We start from the raw sequence: 17,087 nt of genomic DNA, 5'->3' as shown, positions 1-17,087 counted from the left end.
ATTTCAACTTCAAATTGTCGCGCTCGTTGCGCAAATCGCTCTAGTCTCCAGAATCGCTTTTGTCTCTCGACTCAATACAAAGTCAATTACTTCCGTCGCGCGACTCGCTCAGATCGCCGCTGGTGTATTTCTGCGGTAAGGCAGCACGTAAGGGACCATCTGACAATCGTGAATGCTAAAAAGTGTCCACACCTGCGAAAAATATTTGCAGAGCATTTTTTCAGTTTTCCTTGTTCTATTTTGTACTGTTTCCACATGCACTTCTGCAGATAAAGTGAGCCAATGATGAACATATGATATTGATGGTTGAAATGTACCCTCACTGGCATGGGTTACTGTTGAGGATATCCAGCTCAGCTGCTTTTCTTAAGCAGCGGTTCTCAAACTTTGTTTTCCTGCGCACCCCCTTGTATATTTGAATGGTTCGCTTACAGCCTAACTGCCACAACCCACTGCACAACTTTGATTAATATTAAATATAATTATTGGGATTTCATTCGTTTGACCAGCATTGCGGACTTCGCACAATCACATGGCATATTTTTGATTACGCTACCTGTCGATAGCGAGCCACACTGTAAAAAAAAACACGTCAAATTTACAGTGAAAAATTGGCGGCTTTGGTTGTACAGTGACAATGTATTTGGCTTTGTGGTCAAGAATGTTAACATCTACAAAAACAACAGTGCTCTCACCCATCCTCCTCCATGACTATACTAGTTACTGTCCTGCCCCCTAATCTTCCTGACACCATCACTGAGGTACCCTGACTGTGGTACTGGTCCCCTCCCCATCCCCCACCATCACTGAAGTACGCTGCCTGTGGTACTGCTCCCCCACCAGAGTACCATGTGACTACAGTAATAAGGTATTTGTCAAGTGCAGGCAATGATTGAATCATGGCATATCAGCCCATAGTACTCGCTGATTAACAGACTGATTGGAATGGGGCAACTTGTTGCTGGTAAGAAAGTTACCAGTTAGAATGTTTTATACTCACTATCATCACTTTCTTACATGGCGTAAAACTTAAGTAAAAAAAACAGAAAATATAACAAAGAGAAGTTAAAGAATAGTCTACAAAATTCAGGTACAATGTGCTATTCTTGTGCTTTCGTTGACAATGATGATTAACAATGTTGGGGAACATAGCAGGCTACATGTCACTCTCGGGCAGAAACTCCACTTTTATTATTTTATTATCTCCACAATTTTATTCATTTATAAATCTCTATTTTCTGAATAAACATTTCAACATCAAAGTTGGTTAGCCTATTAAATAGGCTAACTTATCAAATATATGTCCATGGAGACTCACCAGTAGAGCTGATTTATATTTTAATAACAGATATAGTAATACAAAAGAAGTGGAAATAGGAATGTGGACAAAACGACAAGACTATATTTTGTCGGAGAAAGCAACTCGCAACTGCAATCGTTTTACTCTTTCTGCCTACATCCGTAGTTTGTTATGGTGCCTTTTTCAAAGTCCCGGCGTGAAGACATGGGGGTGAGGTCACGCCTCTTGACCAATCAGTGGGCTGGTTGTCAACATACTGTTCAGCTCGCTTCAGCCAGCCAGCTGGCTTTAAAGCTGAGTTGAGCTGAGTTGAGCTGAGTTGAGCGCAAGTCGAAATGCAAAATGTTGGCGGCTGAGTTGAGCTGTACCGGGAAAATATGTGCAGTGGAAATGACCCACTGGTGTGTTTTGAGATATCTCATTTGAGTAAAACTCTTGTCAGTCAGAGCACTGATATGATTTTCCCCCTGAATGGACCATCTGGTGTACTTTGAGAGCTCCCATGTAGGTAAAGCCTCTATCACACTCAGAGCATTGATAAGGCCTTTCACTTGAATGAACCAACTGGTGTGACTTGAGATCCCTCTTTTGATGAAAGCTTTCTCCACAGTCAGAGCACTGAAAAGGCCTTTCCCCTGAATGAACCATCTGGTGTAACTTGAGATGATTCTTTTGATGAAAGCTTTTTCCACAGTCAGAGCACTGAAAAGGCTTTTCACCTGAATGAATCATTCTGTGGTTTTTGAGAGAGGTCATATGACTAAAACTTTTCTCACAGTCAGAGCAATGAAAAGGCTTTACCCCGGAATGAATCACCTGGTGTGCTTTGAGAGAGCAAATTCGACTGAAGCTTTTTCCACAGTCAGAGCACTGAAAAGGCTTTTCTCCTGAGTGGATCAGCTGGTGTCTCTTGAGAGTTCCCATGTGAGCAAAGCTCTTTCCGCAGTCAGAGCACTGAAAAGGCTTTTCACCTGAGTGGATCAGCTGGTGTCTCGTGAGAGTTCCCATGTGAGCAAAGCTCTTTCCGCAGTCAGAGCACTGAAAGCTGTGCATTTTAAAATTACCTCTTCTTTTTGTGTATCTGCTCTCATCTGTATTTTTTCCTGAATTAGACTGGATCCATTCAGCATCACCTGCAATATAAAAAATATACATTTCAACAGGACATCTGCACATTTTTGATCACCAAATATAATTAAGGGATAATTGATGACACTGTGGGCGTATAACAGGAATTAAATGAGTGGTGATGCGGCCAGCTGGTCTCATAGGATTCAATGTTAATTGCTGGCATAGAGATAAAATGTAATCAAATTCATACTCCGAGAACAATTGAAAGTCCAGGAGAAAAGTAGACTTCAATCATTTAACTTAAGGAGAGGCGTACATGTACAATAAGCTTATTTCCAAAAATGGCACAGTATCACTTTAACATCATTGCAACAGTCACCTCATCTCCCCTTCCATGGGAAACTCCCTTTTAAAATGTATATCCTGCTGCCTTCCGAAAACACCCCTTACCACAGGAAATCACTTTCCTCTCGTGGGGAAGCAACATTGGTAACACTTCCAAATAAGGGGCCATAATTAACAGTAAAGTAGTTACAACCTAGTAAGGGTTAATAATCATTACTAAATGTCACATTAGACACATATTAATTGTTATTAATGCATTAGCAAGCAGTTACTTAACTATTAGATAACTATTACCTTGTGTTGCAAGTTAACAGCATATTATTTAACTAATAGATACGTAAGGGCACAGTTAATAGTTAAGTAGCTATCAGGTCATACTTAACTAAGGACCTTAATTAACACTTACATAATACAAAAGTAAGGCATAACTAATGGTTAATTAATACTTAAATATTGGGTTTTGGGACCCTTATATTAGAGTTGGCTGAGGATAACTAATGGTTAATTAATATATATATATTGTTGTTTGGGACCCTTATATTAGAGTTGGCTGCGGATAACTAATGGTTAATTAATCGATAGATATTGGTGTTTGGGACCNTTATAATAGGGTTGGCTGAGCATACCTAATATTTAATTACTTAATCTACTGTGACATCTAGTTTTCACTCGTTCAAATCACTGTAATAGTGGCAACAGGAGCCATTATATAGCAAGGATTGGACGTACACTTCTCAATGATGGTGGGGTGATGAGATGTAATTTTTTCATGTACCACTTAATAATTATATGCTATGAACTTGTGACACATGGTAATAGTTATCTAATAGTTAAGTAACTGCTTACTAATGTTTAACATGTGAATTAATAACAATTTATATGTGTCTAATGTGGCATTAAGTAGTGATTATTAACCCTTACTTAAGTATTGTGTTATAGCTAATTTGCTGCTATTATGGCCCCTTATATATATGGCCCCTTACCATGTGTCTCAAGTTCATAGCATATAATTATTTAACTAATAGATAAGTAAGGGTACAGTTAATAGTTAAGTAGCTATTAGGTCATACTTAACTAAGGACCTTAATTAACACTTACTTAATACAAAAGCAAGGCATATCTAATGATTAAATAATACCGAAATATTGTTGTCTGTAGATTGCATACCCATCATGCACTGCTCTTCTTGGAGCTAATATTCTCAAACATTAACCTAATTATCACAGAGGAATGGTTTAGTCTAGCTTCAAAACTATTACTCTTCATAATGTTCTGCATTTATTGCAGGGTTTTTACCATTAAAACTAATAAGTGGTACATGAAAAAATTACATCTCATCACCCCACCATCATTGAGAAGTGTACGTCCAATCCTTGCTATATAATGGCTCCTGTTGCCACTATTACAGTGATTTGAACAAGTGAAAACTAGATGTCACAGTAGATTAATTAATTAACTATTAGGTATGCTCAGCCAACTCTATTATAAGGGTCCCAAACACCAATATGTATCGATTAATTAACCATTAGTCAGTCCCACCAGGAAATTGCGGGCATTTTCTCAAAAAATCGCGATCGATTTTTAGCCAGAGTCGAGTCGAGTCGAGTTTTTAGCCAGAATGTCGTCGTGAAAAGTTCCATCTCTTTCATGCCGTCATTACGACACCCTTCATTACAATGCTGTTTATGGCCGTTTGACTCTGTTTTAAATGTCATCACCGTTTCAAATTGTAAGCATACAAACTTCGTATCATGTCGATATCCATTCTTGACTTAAAAAAGTGGATACATAATTAACTATAAGTAAGCGGGCGGAATTGGGCATGTCCACCCAGTTGAAGAGGGTGCGCGACAGGAACTCTTGTGACTGAAATCCTGGTTAATGTGAGTCGTCTGCTACACATACCTGCCTGTGTCTGCGTTTAATTTTCAAGCTTGTCAAAAGCAACACAAATAAAAGCAGAGGGAGGGGTCGCTTTCGAAAGAAGGCATAGGCCTAGGTTTTTTTTTTGTTCTCCCGCGCCGTCAGCCGGCTTTAAATTAACGGCTGATGATCATCATTCAATGTAACGAGGATGGAGTTCACAGATTTCCTGTTGTGAATGGTGCTTGCTGAATAATGCTCAGAAATTATATAATTTTGGTGCTCTTGTGAATATAAAAGACGACGAGATTGTTATCTATAGGCTAAAACACCACGTCGCCTGCAGAACGGAGGTCTCAGCTGTCAATCAATACCGTCAATCGCGCAAGGAAGAGAGAAGGAGAGGGAGAGACAGAAAGTAGTTTTCCAACTTACTCCCACAGCTTTCCAACGTGTCTGCTCTGGTTTTATTCATGTTCAGTGTTCCTTGTCCGTTTGACCGCGCCAGGTTAAACGAAAGTGATTTGACGACACGGTCACCACGGTCACCAAGTGCTCGTATCCAGATTCCAGCCATAGCCCAATTTGTACGAAAGAGATTACTATCGGCCAGGCACGCACGCAGCATTCACAATGAAGGATGCAAATTTCTCCTTTCTTGTGGACAAGACATTTGCGCATCTCAATTCGGAGGGGAAATGTTGCCTTCTGTATGCGCACAAGTCAAACCCCAAAGTGGTCCAGCAGGTGGACCGCTTAGAAAAAAAAAAACCACACATCTTGTTGTAGGAGCCCTATACTTGGCGTAATGTAGATGACTGTCATGAAGTGTTAATCATTTATGTAGGCCTAGCACATTTTAAAAATGTAGGCCTATTGGTTATGCCAGACTAGTCATACATTTTCCCTCCTGTGACCATGCGAGCAGACGCGCAATGAGAACATGGCGTTTCCTACATTCGTATTTATTAGTTTTTTCCCCCTCACCGACAACTTGTACATGCATAGTAGCCTAAAGTGCTGGGACTGATTGCAAGGTTACTTTTTTTATTGTATTTTTTATTGAATTATCCTTTTTGAAAGGAAGTTTGTCGACGTCAGTGAAGTCAGCGCAACATGGTTTGGTTCAAAGTGTTCAAAGTTGCGGGAAATCGCGGTGATTGGTTAAAGTTGCGCTCTCGCGCAGAATTCGCGGGAATTCATTGAAGTTGCGAAAAACGACGCGATCGCAACATCGCGATTTCCTGGAGGGACTGATTTGTTATCCGCAGCCAACTCTAATATAAGGGTCCCAAACAACAATATCTATCTATTAATTAACCATTAGTTATCCCCAGCCAACTCTAATATAAGGGTTCCAAAACCCAATATTTAAGTATTAATTAACCATTAGTTATGCCTTACTTTTGTATTATGTAAGTGTTATTTTTTGTCCTTAGTTAAGTATGACCTGATAGCTAGTTAACTATTAACTGTGCCCTTACTTATGTATTAGTTAAATAATAATATGCTATTAACTTGTAACACAAGGTAATATTTATCTAATAGTTAAGTAACTGCTTACTTAGTTAAGTACTAATGTTCAACATATGCATTAATAACAATTAATATGTGTCTAATATGGCATTACGTAATGATTATTAACCCTTACTTAAGTATTAGGTTGTAGCTACTTTACTGTTAATTATGGCCCCTTATTTGGAAGTGTTACCGGAACATTCATGTGAAAGGCGCGAGTTGTTAAAAAATATTTTGCATGTACTCTCTCTCTCTCCCTCAAAGTTGACAGGTAGCCTATGAAGGTCAGTGGGGGGAAAAAGACGTGTTTCAAGTTTGATTAGGCTTACATAGCCTACAATTGGGAGCAGACTATCACTGTTCTTATGATGATCGATGGCTGCATCTGGCTAAACTAGATGTGTGTGAGATTTGCATGAAATCCTATAGAGAGCATCATGATCTGCTTCAGTAGTCACAGTACATGATGACAAGCATGTTTCTTTTGGTGAAATTCAGCTTCCTGCTGTGGATGGCATCTATACAGCTTCAAACCATTTCAGTCCCACCACCATGCTTGACTATTGACTTTAGGCATGGGGCACTTTTCTTTGTACAAATCACTTTTTACCTCCGCACATGCTTGACACCATTCAATGCAAATTTGTTTATCATGGTCTCTTCAGAATCAAACAAACTAAGGATATGGGTAGAACCATGTCCTGTGATCTAATGACACCACGATAAACTAATTTGCTTTAGATGGTGTCAAGCATGTGTGGTGGTGAAAAGTGGTGATGGCAGTCTGTTACAGCGCGCCGGAACGTGTTTCAAACCATCAACAGCGAAAACCAAAAAAACACTGTTCCGTGTTTGCTTCAGTACGGGAAAAACCATATGATATATTACGTATGAAACAGTAAACAGTTTCAGTTTTCCGAAAGCAGCTGCAGTGTTTCGTGCTACCACACGAACCAGCAGGCGCATTCATGCGTTTGGCCCGTTGCAGAGCCGTCTGCCAGGTTGCAGTGGAGAGAAAAGAGATTTCATGATTGACTCAAATACGTCCCACTTGATAGGCAAGTACAGGTAGATAACATCATCAAAATGTATGAACACAAGAAGAAGACATTAATGGTCAGCAACGCTTTATTCTGATCGCCCAAAAGAATAATAGTAGCCTAATAATAATAAATTAATAAATAGATGTGGCATCGTTTTATGCCTTTGTAATGTCATCTACCTCAACTGCCTCATCAGTAGCCTAAAATGTCAAATGTCTGGAAGTTAGTGTGCAAAAGTATGAGCTCAGTCCAATATTGGGGGTAATGTCACAGATGATGAGGGCATAACATCTCATCTTATCGTATTGAGCCCATTTAATTGCAAACATGGCTTTTCAACAGGAGAGGGCCCTGTTACTGAAGCTTTAAGAACTAACCCATTTTTTAAAATAATGTGCATAAATGGTTCAAAGCTTCAACAAAGCTTCATTTGCCCATCACTAGTAAAAAGTGATTGCAGTCCAGTGACCAATGACAATCTCTTTCATTGTATCTTTCTGTGTGGTGTTGAAGAGCTGGATGGCCCTGGAATCATATTCATTTTCATTCAGTCATATTCATTCATTCGTTTTCGAATGCATATCGGAGGCATTAGCCAAGATGGCCGCCGAGTGTGAGGACTTATTGGGAGAGACTTCGCCTCTACCCAGGGCCATTGGAGCTACTCAAAGTTGATTCAAAGAAGGTGGATCTAACAAGAAGCGTCATTTTTTTCTTTTCCGGTATCCACTTTATGTCGGGTGAACGCCCCTTTAGGAGACCTTCGGTTAGGAGACCTTCGGAGTCCTGAGGTTGAGAATAAATTAAGTCCCCTTAGCGCTGTAGATGGCGGTAGCGCACGTCTTGTGCAAACACCTCAAAAAGAGAAGAAGGAGGGGACAACGCCCCCTTAGGAGACCCAACTTGAGCACACGCTTTTGCATTGAGTGGGCGTGTTTTGCGTTATCTTTCTCTTATCCAGTATTTTTGGTTGATTGATTCCCGAAAAAGTGGGTGGAGTTCCCAATTTCTCCGGAGCTCAGAAACAATATTTGTATTGTTCCTGACCTGGGCTGCATTTCTGGAAAGCGTAGTTGCTAACTATGTTAGCTACTTTGTTTGATGCAATGCAAAGTAACCGACGTTGCTAACTGCTAACAACTAAGCTTTCCAGAAATGCACCCCGGACTAGAAGCAACGCTGAAGGTGTTGAGTTACTAGAAGGGCGCGGCCCGGCTGACAAACACACAGACAGACAGACAGACAGACAGACAGACACACACACACACACACATTTACAGACTCAAGAATGCAGGCATGAAAACAGATGAGAGATAACACACGTTTAATTGAAAACTGCTTTGTAAGGAACACTTAGACCTACCTATATGAACATTTTCTAAGTATGAACTCTTAAGACTTTCAAGTGTTTTAGGTTTCTATTTCTTAACATTCTGTTGGGGAAGCCATATTATAATAATGAAAATGATAACTGTAAAGCACAATCCATACAACACATGCAGCTCTATATGCTCAACAGTTAGATTATCGACAATATTAAAAAGTAATGAAAGTAAATTAAAATAAATTAAAATAAAACTGAAATAACTAATTATGGTTGGAAAAGAAGGCCAGTAAAGGAAAAAGATAAAGCTGTTGGACATATATTTTTATAATTAATATTTTTTTTTTACATAATTATACATGTGTTCATAAACAGTTTTGATACCCTCTGTGAAAATGTACAATGTTCTGTAAATAGGCACCAGTGTTAATTTTGTCATCTTTTTTTGATTTAGTCGTAATCTTAGTCAAAATCAATTTTGGTCTCAGTCATTTTAATCAACACTGTAGATAATAGAACTTCTCCACACACTGTTTTATTGAACACCAGTGTTAATTTCGTCAGCTTTTTAAAATTTTGTCTTAGTCTTAGTCACAATGACGAAAATCAATTTTAGTCTTAGTCATATTTTAGTCATTGCCTTCCCAATTTAGTCTTAGTCTTAAGCTGGGCTTACACTGTGCGACTTTTGCCCAGATTTTGCCCCGATTTGGCACTCCCACGACTTTTTGAGAGTCGGGCCGATTTCTTGCTTGATCGCAGGTCAATCGTGAGTCTCGAGTCGTGCAGTGTACATGGGGTAACGACAAGCGATTTCGCCTCACGATCGTGCAATCGCAGGGTCGCAAGAAAATCAAAGTGGTTTGAAATTCTAGTCGTGGCTCGTGCGTAAATCGCACAGTTAAAGCAGTGCTACGACCCGATTTGACACTTCACTGTTGCTGTTGAGCGCGACCTCATCTCCACCTCAGGTGCGCATGTTCCCTCCTCTGCAGACCGGGGAAACATGCCTGTCGCGTCGTACGGTGGAAGCATTTCGGTCGCATCCGACTGTCGGCTCGTGTAGTGTGAGGACGTGAGTCGTGAGCTGTGAACTTTTAAACAGTGAAATTCCATCGTGCAGTGTGAGCAGAAGCTTAAGACCCACGAATGAAAATATCGCACAGTGTATGCCCGGCTTTAGTCTAAATGACGAAAATCAAAAAAAGGGCATTGACGAAATATTTTAGTCATAGTCATGGTTGACGAAATTAACACTGATAGGCGCAAAAATAAAGACAATATATTGGATGAGAAGGTGTGTCCAAACTTTTGGCCTGTACTGTAGCTTTAACCCATTGGCGCCAGTTACTGCGTTACGCAGCATTGGTCCTGACGCCAGTTGTTGCAGAACACAACATTATTGATTTTTCATTATTTTCAAGACACATGGGAAATGTATCATTCGTGGGAGGTGGGTGTTTTTGATTTTTTTAAGATCATGTGGCCCAAAAGAAATTGATGATTCGTCGACAATAATTTCAAAATAAATCACATGCTCGCTGTCCTACACACGTGCGTTGTTTAGCCATTTGATAGTGGCAAATAAAGACTGCAGTTACCGAGACATGCTGTGACAACGAAAGTCATGTTCAGTTGAAACGTAATGAAGATATTTTATTTGAGGAAGGGAACTATGCTTGAAGACCATTTAGATAGATAGCATGAGTGCGATTTGTTGAGTATGTTGGCTTCCAATTAGTCTGGCAGTCAGCTAGATTTCGCTCAGTCCTGACGTCACCAAGTTCACTCCCGACACTGGGGGCGAAGGTGCCAATATCTGGTAGCTTAAGTGGTAGAAGAACATACTCCTCCTCCTATTCCTACTAGCAGTATAATAAATAACCTACTACTTCTCCTACCATGACTGCTTGATTATTATAATAATAATGATGATTATGATTTAGTTATAGTAGGCTATAGTAACAGTAGCAATAGTAATAGTTGTGTAATAAATAGCAGCATCAGGTATTATTCTGAAAGTATAAAACTTTTTTCAATCATTTGACTATGAGATATGATTTTTTAAAATGACAATGTGCTAGTGTTAATGCTGAATGAGCATGATGTCATGAAAGCAGATGATTTTACCTTTTAAATGCAACTCATTTCATGCTTTTATGTGCTCCAGAGGCTGAGATATTTAATTTTTCATAGCATTTTCAACCAATTGCTTTTGTCTAAAAAAAACCCCGTCTGGCATTGAGGACCTTTTCTAAAAACTGACTTAGGCGCCAATGAGTTAACCCATTGATGCCTGAGGCACCTGCAAAAAAGGGTGCTGATGCCTGAGCCCTTTTTAAGAAAAGTTGCCCTCAGCCTATAAAAAATTAAATATCTCAGCTTCTGAAACGCATAAAAATATGCACTAAGCTGCATTTAAACGCTAAGACCATCTAAGACCTCATCTTTCATTAGAAATTGTTTATTCATCTCAAACAAACAGATTTGTGATAAAATTGTCTCAAATCTCATGAGCCTGAATGTTGCGTAATGCAGCTCCCGGCGCCAGGGCCAATTAGGGTTAAAATAATTGAATGGCAACAACTCAAACATATCTGTCCAGTCATTCCATTGCAAAAGTAAAAAAAATGGTGTTCAGGTCGATTTGCAGCAAAATGCTTAATTTACGGCATTGCCATGATTTTGTCACTGCAATTGTTTTTTTTTTGGTGTGTCATTAGCCGTCTTTTTTGGCAAAAATCCTTTCCACAATGGGAACACTTAAAAGGCCTTTCATCTGAATGGAGAAGTCGGTGGGTTTTGAGAGTAGACATGAGACGAAAGCTCTTTCCACAGTCAGGGCACTGAAAAGGCTTTTCACCTGAATGGATCATCTGGTGTCTCTTGAGAGCAACCATGTGAGCAAAGCTCTTTCCACAGTCAGAGCACTGATAATGCTTCTCCCCGGTATGAACCAGCTGATGTTCTTTGAGATTACTCAATCGACTAAAACTCTTCCCACAGTCAGAGCACTGATGTGGCTTTTCCCCTGAATGAAGCATCTGGTGTTCTTTGAGAGAGATCATTCGACTAAAACTTCTGCCACAGTCAGAGCACTGAAAAGGCTTTTCACCTGAATGAACGAGCTGGTGTGACTTGAGTTGTATCATTAGTTTAAAACTTTTGTCACAGTCAGAGCACTGAAAAGGCTTTTCACCTGAATGAATCATCTGGTGGTCTTTCAGATGCCTCATTCGTTTAAAACTTTTTCCACAGTCAGAGCACTGATAAGTCCTTTTCCCTGAATGAACGAGCTGGTGTGACTTGAGATGGCTCGTTCGACTAAAACTTTTTCCACAGTCAGAGCACTGAAATGGTCTTACCCCTGAGTGGATCAGCTGGTGTCTCTCGAGATGTGCCTTTTTAGAAAATCTCTTTTCACAGTCAGAGCACTGAAAGCGGTGCATTTTTAAATTACCTCTTCTTTTTGTGAATCTGCTCTCATCTGTAGTTTTTCCCCCATTAGATTTGATCCATTCAGCCTCACCTGCAACATAAATATATACATTTTCAAAGGGTATCTGCACATTTTTGATGAAAAAAAAATCAGTGTTTCCTGCAGAAATAATAATAATAATAATTGTATTTGTATAGCACTGTGTCATACAAGGCATGTAACTCAAAGTGCTTAACAAATGGGAAAAAACATTGTTAGAGATAGATTTAAAAGGAGAGGAGAGATAGATTTAAAAGGAGAGGTATAGAGGAGAGGCAGAAAAAGCAGGAAGGCAGAGGAAGAAGAGATAGACAGAGAATGTAGAGTCATAAGGTCAACGTAGGTTAGGACCAGGATTCTTAGATGTGTACGGTCCATAGTGGCTGGGCCTATCATAAGTCATAGATAGTCACACAGAGATTGGGCGCTCAGGTGCGGCCCCTGGTGGCATCAGGGGTGAGGAAAAACGTTGTTAGTCAAGGTGGTGGGGTGTTAAAAGTACACAGCAAATATGGGAGTGTTAAATATTCAGTGTCAGTGTTAACACAGAGAGTGTTGATGTTGATTTAACACCATATTGATTTAAAACAACACCACGTGTGGTGCCGTTGTTACATTACGGATGTTACATCAGGGTGTTGTTGATGCTGGTGGGTCATTCCATGTCAATTCACATGATTCCCTAGAATCTCCCCAGGTGACCCTCTCCGATTAACCCGATATCTCACATACAGGTACGTTTTGATGTCAATTGAAAGAATACCAAGTATTAGCACCCTACATCCAAGGGTTGCGGAGATGAAGCCCTCCAAAGTTAGGGTGCCATGCCCACTTTTCAAGCCTGTGAATTGCATACAAAATTTACAAGCACCTCTGGTTTTAGTTTGAAGGAAGATACAGGCCTAAAAATCACCATGCCCCCTCAATATGACCCTGTCTACCAGATGATGTACTTACAAATTGCATGCCTTAATTATTTTTGGCTATATTAAGCCTTAAAAACTGAATTAGTGAAACACGTGTTGAAGAGTCTTGCGCCTTTGGGGTTCCAGATCTTGGAAACTATGCATGCTTTGGGAGTTATAATTGATTTTCCATCATATTTGGGAACTGCCTCCTGCAGTACAACACTACAATTTTAACAAAAAAGGAGTTGACTGGTCTGACAGTTTGATCGGTTACAACCAAGTTCTTCACAAGACGAGGAGGTGGTACAGATCTTTCTTTTACCACTTGATTGACATTGCCATAGTGAACGCGCTCATCCTCCACAAATACAGTGAGGAGAATAAGTATTTGATCCCTTGCTGATTTTGTTGGTTTGCCCACTAATAAAGACATGACCAGTCTTTCATGTTAATGATAATATGTATTATAATATGATGAGACAGAATATCAAAAAGAAAATCTAGAAATTAACTCTAAAGAATATATATTAAATTATTTATATTTCATTGAGGGAAATAAGTATTTGATCCCCTGCCAACCTAAGAGTTCTGATCCCGCAGATCAAATGGCACTTCCAATCAACTTGTTATCTGAATTGAACACACCTGTTAATAGCAACCTGCACAAAAGACACATTGAATCTGCAGAATCAGTCCATAGAATCAGTCAATCAATCAAACTAAACTCGCCAACATGGGACAGACCAAAAAGCTGTCAAAGCATGTCAGGGACAAGATTTTAGAACTCAACAAAGCTGAAATGGGCTCCTGGATATTAAAGAGCAAACTGTTGGTGCATTTCTTCCCAATTTTAGGACATACAAAATGATCATCAATCATCAATCTTAGGCCTGTCTGTGGTTCCATACAAGATTTGACCTTGTGGGAATTTAATAACCAGAAAAAAAGAGATAAAGCACCTTAAAACTGTATGGGAGGAGCTAGAAAATGATCTCAAGGCAGCTGGGACCTCAATCACTAAGAAAACTATTGGGAACACTTAATACCACAACGGATTAAAATCCTGCAGTGCATGTATGGTACCCCTGCTTCAGAGGGAAACTGGATTAGGATATGATTGGGAGGTGCTGGAATCAGATAACACCAAAATCAAACTGTTTGGCATTAACACAACTCGATGTGTTTGGAGGAAGAGAAATGCTGCCTATGATCCCAAGAACAACACCTTCTCCAACATCATACATGAAAGTGGTAACATTATGTTTTGAGGTTGTTTGTCTAGCCAAGACACAGGACAACTTCACATCATCAAGAAATGGATGAAGGGAGACATGTAAACGTACAATGCTGCATGCCAACCTCTTTCCCACCACCACTAGACTGAAGGTGGGTCATGGATTGGCCTCCCAATATGATAATAATCCATAACATACAGCCCAAGCAACGAAAGAGTAGCTCAAGCAGAAGCACATTAAGGTCATGAAGTGGCCTAGACAGTTTCCAAACATTAACCCTATAATAATCCTGTGAAGGGGACAAAAGATCCCGTTTGCCAAGCTACAGTCATACAACTTAAATGCTTTAGAGATGATTTGCAAAGAAAAGTGGACAAAAATCATTTCTAATATACAAACGTTGTCATTAACTGAAAGAAACAAGTGACCTCTGAATGAGAAAACAAGGGCTTTGCCACCAAGTATTTTGTCTTCTTTGACTAGAGGGGTCAAATACTTATTTTCCTCAATGGAATACAAATCAATTAAAATATATTCTTCAAAGTTATTTTCTGGATTTTCTTTTTGATATTCTGTCTCTCTATATTAGAATACATTTTATCATTAATATTATAGAATGATCATGTCTTTATTAGTGGGCAAACCAACAAAATCAGCAATGGATCAAATACTTATTCTCCTCACTGTACATGATGGAAAACAGGGGGGGAAAGCCCTTATGTCAGAAAGCCTTCCGTGAGAAGCTGGTTCTGGAGCACCGGCGTGCTGGACATGGTGAAATTGTCCCCTCTCCTCCACGAGCGCCACCACCACCAGCGCCACCACCTGATGCCTTGCATATGCCCACACACTTCGGGGAAGATGGCACAGAAGGACTGCGACAGTGTGTGAATTGTAGACAGAAGACACCACGTCTATGCACCACATGCGATGTTGCCCTGTGCATGGTACCCACGAGGAACTGCTACAAGTCCTGGCATATAAAAGGCCAGGCAAACGGGGAATAAGGTGAGTACATTGACCTCCATGAGGAGGGCGGGGGGTGTTGTCTCCAGGCCGTAGTCATTTCCGATCGGGAAAAAATAAAATAAAAAATCCCACGTGTCCACAGGGTGCCCCAGCGAAAAGCACATTGCCTGGGCTTGAAGAGCCACAACACCTCGCACAATAAGCACAATAGATCCAGCTCTGATGACCACCACAGCCAGGACCTGGTATCCGAGGACCGTCAGCCTGAAAATGTGTGCTATAGATCGGCCTTGTGATGAGACTGGTGTTGGTAGGATGCAAGACATCCACATGTTTCCTGTTTTTACGTGTTTTCAGTGGATCCTTTGTCCTGGACTTTTAATAAGAATTGAGGCATGTTTTTTTCCCTGTTTCATCGGGAGAACTGCTTTCAGAGTGACATTTACTTGGATTAACATTCATTTTCTCCATTTTTTTCTAGAAATGTGTTTTATTTCAAGTAGATTTGTAACAAAACATAAGAGTGCTCTTTTAACTATTTAGTGACAAACTCTAGACTCGTAGCTTTCAAACAAGAGCATGGGTGTTAGTGTAGCACAAACAGGGATATGACTGCAACCCCTGGCGTAAAAGAAGCCAAAAATGTATAAAATGTGTGTGACAGTGAAGTGGTTAATATAAAAATCTTGTTCATTTTTAAAAGAAGAGAGAACTCTTCTCAATTTCAGCTAGCTGTTCACCATGAGACATAATACTGCCCTCCACTGGTCTAATCCAGAAATATATAGCTGTATTATAGTGCGATTATTTTTTTTAATAGCGTTAATTAATGAATCGAATCGCGTGATTGCATTAATGTCCCAGCCCTAGTTTCAATATGTGATTAATATAGACCGTCCCGTCATTTGGATATGCACGTACATCTCCCAGCAACTGCAGTCAGTCATCTTGTTATAAACATCTGCATTTCAGGACGGCAACACGAGACATATCAACAGTTTCATCTTCGCTTCGACAAGCCCACTGTTAAGATGAAATATTAGCGACATTGCATTTCCTCTCCTGTTTGCGGTGGTCTTCTCCAACTGATTATCAATAGCCTTGAGTGAAAAGCGCAGTTCGCGTTTCATTGGGAAGAAACAAAACCGCTCATGCCCCTTTTTAAACTCTCTCAGTCTGCACACTGTCAATGAATGCGTCACTTCCATTCCCTGTCAAATATTGTGAACGCATCCCTCTCCCACGCCGCATTTCCCATCGTCTCCCGTCCCAGTGCAGTACAGAAATCTAAAAACTCAAAAAGTCAAGAGTAGGCAAACTTTGCCTAGTAAACAGTCAGGAATAATAAGGAATAATTTGTTCTGTCTGTCTGTTATCAAGACATGTGCAATGCGACAGAGAGAACAGACGGTCCTCCACCACGATTTAATTAACAATGAAATCATACGATGCAAGGCACAAGTGGAGTTTGTTAGGCTACAACAGATGTGACCGTTGGGAAATAAAAACTGAAATGGTGTGTCTTGTTAACTTTGTGAGCCAGAAGCACAGTGACCAGAAGTAAGCAATAACTTTGAAGAGATGCAGTCAAAGTCATGACATCTCCCTCTCTTTGTGTGCGTATATAGGCCTATCAGTAGATACACACGTAGCCTACATTTCAACCTTGTTAACTGGAGTGTTTTTGAGGACTGATATTACAACAATGACTAGGTTATTTCACTTTTCTTTTTTCTAGCCTACCTAGTATTTTATGCTCTGTCCAGCCACCAGTTCGAAATAATCATAAAAAACAACCAAGTTAAAACTAAGTTGAAAAATGTAAAAAAAAATCCTCTATGGCAAAAACATAATACTGAAAAAACGGAACTTGAGAAAAAATAAAAACAGATTTCATAGGGCCCTACTAGTGTTATTGACACATTAGGTTGGCGGTTATGGTATTCAATTTTGATAGTTCTTTTATATCAGAGGTATTTTTTTTTTTATTGTGGGCCTCAGTCTGTTTAAAGTCATGGAGTAGCCCTTTCCCA

The 17,087-nt window shown here is 39.8% G+C and overlaps 1 protein-coding gene across 4 annotated transcripts in view; it reads right to left on the bottom strand.

Annotated features, from left to right (window-relative positions):
* Window positions 1–1,091: 1,091 nt before the first annotated feature.
* The window catches only part of LOC134453587 (gastrula zinc finger protein XlCGF57.1-like), a 52,718-nt gene continuing 36,722 nt past the window's right edge, over window positions 1,092–17,087 (bottom strand). For 2 of the 4 annotated variants that reach the window (XM_063204415.1, XM_063204426.1), the window contains 2 exons: window positions 11,925–11,993; window positions 1,092–2,433 (listed from right to left, as the gene is read on the bottom strand). In XM_063204415.1, the coding sequence (XP_063060485.1) occupies window positions 1,739–2,433; window positions 11,925–11,993 (764 nt within the window). In that variant the 3' untranslated portion in view covers window positions 1,092–1,738. Of the gene's footprint in view, window positions 2,434–11,057; window positions 11,994–17,087 lie in introns of those variants that run through there. The other 2 variants (XM_063204407.1, XM_063204420.1) reach the window with 1 other exon arrangement.

The sequence above is a fragment of the Engraulis encrasicolus genome, chromosome 1 (assembly GCF_034702125.1).
Source record: "Engraulis encrasicolus isolate BLACKSEA-1 chromosome 1, IST_EnEncr_1.0, whole genome shotgun sequence".
Lineage (NCBI taxonomy): Eukaryota > Metazoa > Chordata > Actinopteri > Clupeiformes > Engraulidae > Engraulis > Engraulis encrasicolus.
The sequence above is the reverse complement of the archived record's forward strand: the minus strand, read 5'-3'. Positions and strand labels throughout refer to the sequence as shown.